The sequence below is a fragment of the Chrysemys picta genome, chromosome 1 (genome assembly GCF_011386835.1).
Source record: "Chrysemys picta bellii isolate R12L10 chromosome 1, ASM1138683v2, whole genome shotgun sequence".
NCBI lineage: Eukaryota > Metazoa > Chordata > Testudines > Emydidae > Chrysemys > Chrysemys picta.
Window position 1 is genome coordinate 102,303,744 of NC_088791.1, and position 13,015 is coordinate 102,316,758.

Below are 13,015 nucleotides of genomic sequence, written 5' to 3' on the forward strand. Positions count from 1 at the left end.
GTCATGCACCTTTCCGGGCCAGCCTGTGTTAATGTCAATGAAACGCCCACGGTGATCCACAACCGCCTGGAGAACCATAGAGTAATACCCCTTCTGATTAACGTACTCGGATCCTAGGTGGGGTGGTGCCAGAATAGGAATGTGCGTCCCATCTATCGCCCCTCCACAGTTAGGGAACCCCATTTGTGCAAAGCCATCCACTATTTCCTGCATGTTACCCAGAGTCACGGTTCTTCTGAGTAGGATGCGATTAATGGCCTTGCAAACTTCCATCAACACGATTCCAACGGTCGACTTTCCCACTCCAAACTGGTTTGCGACCGACCGGTAGCTGTCTGGAGTTGCCAGCTTCCAGATTGCAATAGCCACCCGCTTCTCCACTGGCAGGGCAGCTCTCAATCTCGTGTCCTTTCGCTGCAGGGTAGGGGCAAGCTCCTCACACAGTCCCATGAAAATGGCTTTTCTCATCCGAAAGTTCTGCAGCCACTGCAGACTTCCATGATGATGTGATCCCACCACTCGGTGCTTGTTTCCCGAGCCCAAAAGCGGCGTTCCACGGTGCTGAGCATGTCCGTGAATGCCACAAGCAATTTCGTGTCATACGCGTTACGTGGCTCGATAGCATCGTCGGACTCCTCACCCTCACTCTCACTGTCACTTTGGATCTTAAGGAATAGTTCGACAGCCAAACGTGAGGTGCTGGCGAGACTTGTCAGCATACGCCTCAGCAGTTCGGACTCCATTTCCCGCAGACAGATCACGCTGCACAGAAACCGTTGAAAGATGGCGCCAAAGGTGGACGGAAACAAAGGGATTTCTGGGATGCGAAGCAATGCATCACGGGGCATTGGGACAGAACCCAGAATCCCCCACACCCACGCCCCCTTCCCACAACCCACGGCACCAGAATGGGAAAAGGTGCTCTGTGGGAAAGCTGCCCATAATGCACCACTCCCAATAGCGCTGCAATTGCCGCAGATGTGGCCACGACAGTGCGCTGGGCAGCTGTCAGTGTGGACAGACTGCAGCGCTTTCCCTACTCAGCTGCACGAAGTCAGGTTTAACTCACAGCGCTGTACATCTGCAAGTGTAGCCAAGGCTTAAGGAATGTTTCACTTTAAGATGGCAAAGTAATGAATTGATTTGTATTGTATCTGGACAGGTTTCCTGAGGAATTTGACAAGACCTCATTTCACAAAGTGAGACACTCGGAAGATATGCAGTTTGCTTTTTCATATTTCTATTACCTCATGAGTGCAGTTCAGCCACTGAATATTTCCCAGGTTTTTGATGAAGTTGATACAGATCAGTCAGGTATTTTGTCTGACAGAGAGATTCGCACATTGGCTACAAGAATACATGAACTGCCCTTAAGTTTACAGGTACATTTTCTTCAGAAACCATTTTTGTTGTTACTTTAGCTGTAAAATTCAATATGATCATTATCACAAGAGAAAACAAACACTGCAACATAAGGCATTCAATGGAAGTTTAATATGTGCTGCTTTTTTGTGTGTGTAACATTCAGGCAAACTCTTACTAATGTTTTAACTGTAGTAGAAAAGCAATCTGTTTTCTGCTGAGTTCAGTAAGGCATTTGGTTTGGACATAATATAAAATAAAATGTTAAATGATTTAGTATTTGTGTATATTATAGTAGTGCCTAAAGATCCTAACCAGGATTGTGGCCCCATTGTCCTAGGCTCAGTGCATATGCATTGTAAGAGCGAGTCCCTGCCCTGAAGAACTTACAGCTAAATAGACAAGGCAGGTGGAGTGGTGAGAGAAAGGAAGTAGTGTAATAGTATATATTTATAATACGATACCACCCTAAGGCCCCATTGTGCTGGCCACTGTACAAAAAAAACCAAAAACGGTCTTGCCCTGAAGGGCTTGAATTCTAAAGACACAAACAGACAGTGTGTATTATCTCCACTTTACAGATAGGAAGCTGAGGCACAAAGTAGGTAAGTGACTTGCCCCAAAGATCATGCAGGAAGTCAGTGACAGTGTTAGAGCTAAAGCCAGATCTCCTGTGTTCCAGGCCAGTGCTTTAACGAGAAGACCATTTTTCCTCTCTCTTAAATTCTTCCCTCCTCTCCTCCCCATTGTTAAATAACTTAATAAGTCATTTCAAATTTTGAAATTTACATGAAATCATCAATAGTGCAATTTTATTTATGTTCAAATGGATACGGCAATTCGTTTGCTTTGGTTGTGCCTCTGTGGCCCTGATTCAGCCAAGTATTTAAGCATATGCCTAACCTTACATAGGTGAGCAGCTCCATTGACTTCAATGGGACTACTCGTACTTAATACCTTGCTGAATAATAGCCTATATGGTATTTGATTTTGTGCAAAAATAGTCCAATACATTTTGTAGCTAATATTTTAAAGGTACTTTTAGACATTCTGAATATAGTATAATTATAGAACTATGTTAGTGAGAAAATATGTAATGGATGTGTTTCTTTTCTTCTTCTGACAGGATTTGACAAGTTTGGAGCAAATGCTGATAAATTGCTCTAAAGCACTCCCTGCCAACATCACTCAGATTAATGTCATTCCTCCAACTCAGGAAGCTTATTATGATCCCAATCTGGTAAGAAAATATTTAGCCTAAAAGATGTACATTTTGTCTCATTTCCTGAGCTTGTATCTACTGAATTTGTTGTTTTCCCTGCACAATTTTAAGAATAATTCACAAAAAATATAGCACGTATGCAGATTTCAATCTTTTTAGGTATAAAACTGTTATAAATCACACTTCTAGTTGTTAAGGTCAAGAAATATTCTCCACAAAAGTAAAGAATTCAAATTTTCATATACATGAGATTTATAAGGTTCTTTTTTCAAAACGTGAAATGTAGTTCAGCATGTTGAACCAGAAAGGCAATATGCACTGTCCTCATTTATCTGAGGGTTTTGATGGCACTAAGCAAGTCTTGATCTGGAATGTTTCCTATTCAGTGAAGAGATCAGCTCTGTGTACCTAGTCTTGAGATGCCTTCCTCATAATTCTGATATCTTTGAGTAACTCCGATTGACTTTTAATGTAGTTTAGGCTTCCAGTGCCTAAATCACTTTTAAAAATGGGACTTGGGCCATGTCTACCCTAGGAGTGCTTTCCTGGTTAGGTGTACTAGTGTATTATAATGGCAAAGCGCTCCTAGTTTGAACTCATCTTTTGCTGGTATAATTTATTCCATACCCCCTGAGTTAAATGAGGTATACCAGTAAAATTGCAGTTTGCCCATATAAGCTGGTCTATACTAGAGGCTTTTTTTGGCACAGCTATGTAGGACAATGGTCACACCTGTTCACACCCTTGACTGACATAACTATGCTGGCAGAAGTTTTGTAGTGTAGATATGCCATTAGGCTATGAAGTCATTTGGTTGCTTTTGAAAAATTTGCTCTAGTGCTTTGCTAAAGTGGGGCCTTAAGGCTTTATAGGTTCAAACCAGTACTTTGCAGTACATTGTACTCAGAAATGAAGTTGGTAGGCAGAGCAAATCATGGAGCACAAAGTAATGTACTTCCAATTACAGTCCTTTAAAATATATGAATTTGTGTACCAAGGGGACCAGGCTGCCCTAAAGGAGCTGGTTCTTGGCAGTTGTTTCTTCAGTGAGACTCGGGATACTCATCAGCCTGGTCTGATGAAATGTAAATGTATATTTGGGAATGCTCCAGATATTCAACACATTGCAGTCCAGATTACCTCACTGTCTTTTGTGGTATCCACACCTTTGTGATCATCGGAGTGCAGTTTGCAAAACTATACAATGGTTCAGTCTGTAGGTTTGTCAGTAAAGTGAAACTTTGAGGAGAGGCAATAAACTTTACTTGGGATAGAGTTAAAAGTAAGTCTAAATAGTTAGGAACAATTTTAAATTATTTTAATCTCTTTGGAGTGCTAATAAACTGTCACTAATCTAAGCACTAATCATGAGTACTAACATTATCATTTTAAAGTCCACTTCAAATAGTGACATAACAGTGTTTGTTTTTAGCACAGAGGTAGAATTTATTTTTACTTTTCTGGGTTGCAAGGGCTAAATTTGTAGGAATGAGTGTAGCGCTGTAGAAAACTTCCCTTGGGAATAGAGATTTGGTTCCCAGAATTGTTGTTTCCACATAGTTCAGACGAGGAATAATACGGTTAATACCCATCAGCTGTTCTTTAGCACTTGCCTGACCAATTTTACTTGTTGGCATTGACTGGCTTGCATCAGGAATGCCAAAGTCAGCTGTCCAACCTGCTTCAACTACTGAATATTGTATTAAGGATGGAATGCAGAAGCTAAATAGAAAGTATAACAAATACTAATATTAGAATGCATCAACATCCCTTCTTTTTCTAACCAAATTGATTGTTTCTCACAATACATAGCAATAAATACTATTTTATTGTTTTTCATCCTAGAAGCAAAGTTTTGTATCGTTCTCTGGAGACTGTAGATCTCTGTTCGTTTTATAATGCATTTCTTTCCGGGAGACTTTTAAAATTATAGTTTATAGACCAGTTATTCAAGGATGTTGTTTACCCCAGTTGTATTTTCTTACAGCCTCCAGTGACTAAAAATCTAGTAACTAATTGTAAACCTGTGACTGACAGAATTCGTAAGGCATACAAGGACAAAAACAAATATAGGTATGTTATACTACTTTTATTTGTTTGTATAATATTTGTAAACACATAGTAATAAGATGAGAGGTGAAAATGCATAATTGATCATAGACTGCATGTACGTATTAAAATAAATTTAATCCAAAGCTTCCTATTAGTGGTACTTGAACAGAAATAGACTGGTGAAAAAACAGAATTAATAACTACTTATTTTTTCTGTTAATTTTTTATTAAATTTAATTTATTTACTTTATATATAATTTGTTATGTATAAAACTTCTAATAATGTGTTACCATTTGCTACCTAACCTTCACTATACTGGAGACATTTAATTATATGTAACATGAATGTTTAAAATAACTAATTTATATTTTTATTACACAGTTTACAAACAGATAAAATTTGTTTATAAAAATCCAATTAGTTTTAAATCTTATTCGGCCTTATCCTTATTTTATGTACAGAGAAATTGAAGAAGAAAAATTATTAGAATAAGATAAAGTACAGAAGCAAACTTCAGAAGAGGGGGAAAAAGAAGAGGAGGGAAGGAAGTAGGCAGAGGGGGAGTCCCATGCATTTAATATCATTCAGATACTTCCAGGAAAGCATCTGAGAATCTCTGAGAATTTTTCCTGGATATTTCTGTTACAGGGTCGGCGCTTCCACCCTAGGCGGTAGGGTGACCAGACAGCAAGTGGGAAAAATCGGGACGGGGGCAGAGGGGTAATAGGAGCCTATATAAGAAAAAGACCCCAAAATCAGGACTGTCCCTATAAAATCGGGACATCTGGTCACCCTACTAGGCGGTTGCCTAGGGCGGCAGGATTTGGGGGGCGGCATTTTGCTGCTCTTGGTGGAAATTCGGCAGTGGGGGGTCCTTCCGCTCCGGGTCTTCGACGGAAATTCGGCTGCGGGTCCTTCACTTGCTCCGGAACCCGCCATCGAAGTGCCCCGAAGAAGCGGAGCAGAATGACCCCCACCGCCGAATGCTCAGAGAAGGAGCGCTGCCACCTAGGGCTGCAAAAACCCTGGCGCTGCTCCTGTTCTGTTACGGCATTCAACTCTTTTCCTGGTGGCTAAGGCTTCAATCTTCAAATGTTGATTGCTTTTTAGATTTTAGTTCTTGCGGCAGTAGGCTTTTAGGAATTATTAGTGCGCTGCTAAGATAACTACTTATATTTGATGTTTCACCACCAAAAAGGATATATTATTTTTTAATATCGGTGATAATGATAATACACTGTTTGGTAGCCTAAACATTTTTCATACTGCATGTATTTCAGAGAATGATCACTATTATTTTGCCTCAATTCCTTTCCTTGGGCCAAATGCTGACCCTAGTTTATGTAACTATAAGGAGTACAATAGCTCCAGGTGGCTATGTAAATTGACTGCATGCAGCACAGACTAATACTAAGGACTGGTGGCAGAGCATAAAAGGGTGCAGAAGGGATCTTCCTCTACTTTGCCTGTGGTAGATGTTAATCTGCTTGAGAGGGGATCCCAGTCTCATCTTTCCTCCTCTAGCTGTGGAAAGGAAAGTTACTGCAGCCCTAGCTGCCTTGTGCGTTTCCTGCAAGGAAATAGGTGCGTTGAGAATTGATGATGGGATTCTTCTGTTGGTTTAGGGAGGGGTCATTGTTGTCCTGCCCTGTGTGTGCTGGGAATCTGTCTGAGCTCTTGAGCTCAGAGCTCTGTCAGATCTAATAGCCAGAGAAAATGAATAGCTATACAGTCTATTTAGTCTCTTTGCTGGCCCTTCATCCAGGATGGAACTCATAATCTCATTTCCCCAATGCCACATATGCCAGATGGGCTCGACAATCAGACTCCTCTTCCAAGGTGGGGGAGATGTTCGGGAAGTCACTGAAACTTGCCTCCCATTGCCTAAGTGGCTACAGAATCTAGCAATACAGTAGAATCTAAACCCTGGTCTACACTACGGGGTTAGGTCGAATTTAGCCACATGGGGTCGATTTTAAACACAACCAACCCCGTTCCGTTGACTTAAAGGGCTCTTAAAATCGACTTCTGTACTGCTCCCCAGCGTGGGGAGTAGCGCTAAAATCGACCTTGCTGGGTCGAATTTGGGTTAGCGCGGACGCAAATCGACGGTATTGGCCTCCAGGAGCTATCCCAGAGTGCTCCATTGTGACCGCTCTGGACAGCACTTTGAACTCCGATGCACTAGCCAGATACACAGGAAAAGCCCTGGGAACTTTTGAATTTCATTTCCTGTTTGGTCAGCCTGGCGAACTCAGCAACACAGGTGACCATGCAGTCCCCCCCAGAATCGTAGAGTGTGGAATGTTTCTATGCTCCCCCTATCATCTCCGTTCCTGAGGTTATTGCAGATTAGAAGTCGAAAAAAACGCACTCGCGATGAAAATGTTTTCCAAGCTCATGCAGTCCTCCTACACTGATAGGGCACAGCTTAATGCATGGAGGCATTCAATGGCAGAGGCCAGGAAAGAATTAAGTGACCGTGAAGAGCGGAGACAGGACGAGATGCTGAGGCTAATGGGGGAGCAAATGGACATGATGAAGTGTCTGTTTGGGGGAGCAAACGGACATGATGAAGCATCGGTTGGAGCTGCAGGAAAGCCAACAAGAGCACAGACCCCCGCTGCATCCACTGTATAACCGCCTCCCCTCCTCCCCATGTTCCATAGCCTCCTCACCCAGACACCCAAGAAAGCGGGAGGGTGGGGGGGAGGCTCCGGGCACCCAGCTACTCCACTCCAGAGGATAGCCCAAGCAACAGAAGGCTGTCATTCAAACAGTTTGATTTTTAGTGTGGCTACAATAAGCAATGTGGCCTTGTCCTTCCCTCCTCCCACACCCCACCCGGGCTACCTTGTCAGTTATCTCATTTTTTTTTAATTAAGAAAGAATGCATGGTTTCAAAACAATAGTTACTTTATTTCGAAGGGGGGAGGGTGGTTGGCTTACAGGGAATTAAAATCAACAAAGGGGGTGGGTTTGCATCAAGGAGAAACACACACAACTGTCACACCAAAGCCTGGCCAGTCATAAAACTGGTTTTCAAAACCTCTCTGATGCGCAGCGCGCCTTGCTGTGCTCTTCTAATTGCCCTGGTGTCTGTCTGCTCAAAATCGGATGCCAGGCGATTTGCTCAACCTCCCACCCCTCCATAAATGTCTCCCCCTTACTCTCACAGATATTATGAAGCACACAGCGAGTAGCAGTAACAATGGGAATGTTGGTTGCGCTGAGGTCTGACCTAGTCAGCAAACCGCGCCAGCGCACTTTTAAATGTCCAAAGGCACATTCTACCACCATTCTGCACTTGCTCAGCCTATAGTTGAACTGCTCCTTACTACTGTCCAGGCTTCATTAGCCATGGGAGCAAGGGGTAGGCTGGGGTAGATGCGACCGTGTGGTGCTGCCGGCTGGGAGAGCAGCACGAGGCAGAAGCCTCCAGCTCGCATGATATTCCAAGCAGGACCTAATCTCCATGAGCCGAAACTTAAAGAAGAGAATGACCTGGAGTCTCTGGCTCCCATTTGGTGCTTGAAGAGGAGGGTAGCCATGTCTGTCCAGTCACCCCTGATCGACCTCGCCGAGGTCTGCCAGGAGCACCCAGGAGATGTACAACGGCTATCAGTCCTACTGCACTGTCTGCTGCGAAGGCAAGGAGCTGCTGCTGTGTAGCAATGCAGTACCACGTCTGCCAGCAGCACCCAAGAGACGTGTGGTGATGGTGAGCTGAGCGGGCTCCATGGTTGCTGTGGCATGGCGTCTGCACGGGTAACCCAGGAAAAAAGGAGTGAAACAATTGTCTGCCGTTGCTTTCACGGAGGGAGGGGGGCCTGACGACGTACCCAAAACCACCCACGACAAAGTTTTTGCGCCATCGGGCATTGGGGGCTTAACCCAGAACTCCAATGGGCAGCGGAGACTGCGGGAACTGTGGGATAGCTACCCACAGTGCACCGCTCTGAAAGTCGATGCTAGCCATGGTAGTGAGGATGCACTCTGCCGACTTAATGTGCTTAGTGTGGACATACGCAATCGACTGTATAAAATCTGCTTCTAAAAATCGACTTCTATAAAACCAACCTAATTTCGTAGTGTAGACATACCCTAGGGCCGTGGCTACATTCGAAAGCGCAGCCGAGGGAGCGCTCCCGTGGCAGCGCTTTGAAGTGTGAGTGTGGGGATTAGCTTACAGCGCTGGGGCACTGTTTACACTGGCGCTTTACAGTGCTGTAACTTGCTGCGCTCAGGGGGGTGTTTTTTCACACCCCTGAGCGAGAAAGTTGCAGCGCTGTAAAGTGCTAGTGTAGCCATAGCCTAAGAGTTACAAAATGACCAGTCAACCGCACACCTCATTTGGAATTGGAAGTATGCAATCAGGCAGCAGCTGAAACACACAAGAAACAAATACAGCACAGTATTGTGTTAAATGTAAACTACTAAAAAAAATAAAGGGAAAGTTTAAAAAGAAGATTTGACAAGGTAAGAAAACTGTTTCTGTGCTTGTTTCATTTAAATTAAGATGGTTAAAAGCAGCATTTTTCTTAGCATAGTACAGCTGTGTTAAGTCAATTTTCAGTTGTAAACTTTTGAAAGAACAACCATAATGTTTTGTTCAGAAGTATGAACATTTCAGAGTTAAGAACAACCTCCGTTCCCGAGGTGTTCGTAATTCTGAGGTTCATCTGTACTGTAGAACTGCTAAAGGCTTTAGGTCACAGATGCTGCTTGGTCCGGGACTTGGCCATTTATTTATTTAATGACATCTCAAAGTGACCTAGATGCTTTGCAGAGATCATAAATAAGCCTCTGCCTCCAAAGAGCTTACAGTCTAATTTTAGACACAGCACAACAGATGAGGTGACAAACACAATAGGGAGAGAATGAAGCAAGGAAAGATGAGGCACAATATAATTAGTTATAAAAAGAACAGGAGTACTTGTGGCACCTTAGAGACTAACAAATTTATTAGAGCATAAGCTTTCGTGGACTACAGCCCACTTCTTCGGATGCATTTGTAATTTATTGCATTTAATTGTAAGGCCCACATCTTGCAAAGACTTATGCACTTTTATACACTGTGAGTAGTTTCATTGAAGTCAGTGGAACTAATCACAGTTTGTCAAGTTAAACAGATGTGTGAGTCTTTGCAGGAATTGGTCATAAGATCAGAGTTTTAGGTAGTCCTCTATAATTTAAAATACTTCTTTTTTTTCCCTTCAGACTTTCAGAGTGGGGAGTGAAGGGGTAGGGGAGGGATGGAGAGAGATTGGTGGTTTTAAGAACATGTGATGCAAACATAATAAAGCATACTTTGTAAATAGTAGAGGCTTACATAGTTTACAGGAAGTTCATTAACATTCTTCCTCTGAGACCACTAGTTAACCAATGTGAGTATGAGAATTCAGGTCTTAATTTTCCAACAGGTTAATAACAATTTTTTTTTTAAATGTAAAGAAAAGAGATTCTGTGTAAGAGCACCGGTTGTAGTGAGTTCGCTTCCTTGAGTAAATATATTGAGAGGGATATGAATCAAATTTTAAACTACTATTGGGGGTGGGGAGGTGGGGAGGGGGGAAAGGAGAATCAAATGTAGAGCAGTGCAGCAATAAGACATTTAATTTGTAGAATGTAATGTTTGTAATGCCTGACTCATGCTATTATGCTAATTTAAAAATTGTTTTAATAATACTAAGGTTTGAAATCATGGGAGAAGAAGAAATTGCTTTCAAAATGATCCGCACCAACGTTTCTCATGTAGTTGGCCAGCTAGATGATATAAGAAAAAATCCCAGGTACACATTAATTGTTTTCTATGTTTTGAGATTGCTTTATTTTCCCTTGAGACAGCGTCAAACATCTCGTTTTATAGAGTGTTTTTTACTAATATTTATTAGGTGTAAGGCAATTGCGAGTAAAAAATTACTTTTTAAACATCAGGTTGCAGTCTTATCATAAATAAAAATTATTCTGTCACTAGCACTGCAACTTATTAACTATTTTCATACCATACTTTTTCTGCTACATAATTTTGATATTTGTAATGAACTAGAGGTGTTGAATATTCTGGAAAACATGATGAAAATTCTGAAGACCTTTCATGCGGTCATGTAGAATAACTTGTGTATCTGACTTTTTCATTCACCACTGCTAAATTTTTATATTTATAAAACCATTGGAAATTTGCAGAAAACTTCAGCTGCTGCTGAGAGTTTAATCTTGAATAGGATTCTACAGATCACAAACATATCACCTCACAGACTTTAAAGAATTGGCCACTTCGTGATCTGTTTTGTACATATATTTAAATGATATATGAAACATTTGAAGACACTGAATATTACAGTATGTAGGCATTTGTCTAAACATTTTTTGAAAGATCCTTTGTTACCAAATCAGTGTGCTGATTTACTGTGTATATAGTGTCAAATGTTCTGCCCCACCTACCCACCGCCTCAGGATATTTCTACACGGCCTGTGGAAGCAGCGAGTCTCTGAGCCCCGGTTGACAGACTCGGGTTTGCGCTATTGCGCTGCAAATAGCTAGGTAGATGTTGCAGCTCTGTCTGGAGCTTGGACTCTGAAGCCTAGAGAGGAAGATGGGCTTCAGAGCCCAAACTCCAGCCTGAGCCACAACCTCTATTCAGCTATTTGTAGCACCATAGCATGAGCCTCGTGAGCCCGCATTCTGAGTGTCCCTGTTGTGGGCTGCTGCTCGCTGTGTAGACAATACCTTCAATTATAGTTAACTCTGCAAGGAGCGGAAAGAAAATAGAAATGTTCCCCCTTTGCTCTTACACTTCTGGAGTAACTTGCAGGTGGCATTATTTATTAGAGTAGGACATGCGGAGTCAAAAGAATTAAGTTGTAGTCCCAGCTTGTCCACTGATTCAGTATCAGAGCTTGGGCAACTCACTTAACTTCTTCCTGTCCTGCTTTCCTCATATGTAAAATGTGATACTTACCCAACTTTGTTAAGCCTTATCCAGTGCTTTTCATCTGATGACTTCAAAGTATTATTTTTTGCTTATTTACTAATCCATGTAAAAGGTTTTTACAAAGTGCTCCAAGCAAGGGAGAGCTTTGTGGTCTAGGCATCAGTTTTGGCCCAGAACTATTGGACCTGCAGGTTCAAATCCTGAAAGAATTGAACTAGTCCTTCCATCTTGTGAAGAAAATTAATAAAATTCCATTGTTTGCTGTCCAACAGTCCATCGGACAAAACATCGAAAACAGAGGTGCTTTCTATTCTTGTTGGATATTAAATATCCATTTGATTTGCCTCATTCTACTAAAACAAAATATCTCTTCTGCTCACTGTTGTGTAGAGCAATGTGTGCCAGTTGTCCTGGTTGCCACACAGATTCTAAGGTAATGGGCAAAGTATAAAGATCTAGGTAGACAGTGTCCTTCACCCCAGAGAGAGTAGCATGGTGATAGTGAAGCTTTACGTAGGTAGCGGGTGAACCATTTTTAGATCTTTTGGAAGGCCAGGTGCTAAATACATGCAAAATATTATTTTCTCCACTATTTGAAAGGACACGTTCCACTGTAGAGGAGCTGACTGGGCCCGTTTCTTAACAAAGGTTAGCAGTTACCAGGCATATGTTACCAGATACTTTTTCTCCAGAGAAAGAAATCATAAGGCTCTTTTGTCTTGCAATATAAATAGGGCACAAAACCTTGCCTATCTGTAGGAAAGGGCATTTTGCTGCCAAATGCCACCTCAGAGTGGCCAAGGATACACAGCTGTCAGGCAGCCTATACGCTTCTTCAGTTACAGCAAATCGCACTACCTAGATCTCAACGTCTTTTTTTGTACTCTATATAATGGGGCATTGTGGGGATCCTGGTTTATTGGTAATTTTCATAAACATTCTAGAGACAAGGTGCGTGAGGTAATATCTTTTATTGGACCAATTTCTGTTGGTGAGAGAGACGAGATTTTGAGCTACAGTGTTTACCAGTAAAAGTGTGGGTTTTCTTTTTCTGACAACCAAACCTTTTAAGCTCAGCCTGGGGTCTGTAACCCAAGTTATGTTCTGTCTGGCTTATGTGTCATCATCACCAGTAAAGGTTATTCGGGCCAAATTTTGCCCTCAGTAAAACTATTACCTTCCATTGCTTCACATGAGAGCCTCTGAAAAATGCAATATAAATGGTTAAACTGTTAGTATTGTGCTGCAGCACCTAATACAGTGCAACTCAGTTTATCATTTATGATATTGAGAGAATAACATGTATTACTAGTGACCCATGAAACTGTCTTGCCGGTGTTTTAATTTTGGGCTTCTATTCTCTGTGATCTTTATAATCGACAGAGGGCTATGAGATGACTCACTCTTAAACAGCTGCTATTAATTCCACTAGAGGGCAGTGCT

The 13,015-nt window shown here is 42.0% G+C and overlaps 1 protein-coding gene across 1 annotated transcript in view; it reads left to right on the forward strand.

Moving 5' to 3' along the window:
* The window catches only part of GNPTAB (N-acetylglucosamine-1-phosphate transferase subunits alpha and beta), a 72,875-nt gene that overhangs the window by 52,903 nt on the left and 6,957 nt on the right, over positions 1–13,015 (forward strand). The window contains exons 15-18 of the mRNA XM_005303688.4: positions 1,163–1,382; positions 2,489–2,602; positions 4,572–4,657; positions 10,331–10,429. Of these exons, the coding sequence (XP_005303745.2) occupies positions 1,163–1,382; positions 2,489–2,602; positions 4,572–4,657; positions 10,331–10,429 (519 nt within the window). The remainder of the gene's footprint in view (positions 1–1,162; positions 1,383–2,488; positions 2,603–4,571; positions 4,658–10,330; positions 10,430–13,015) is intronic.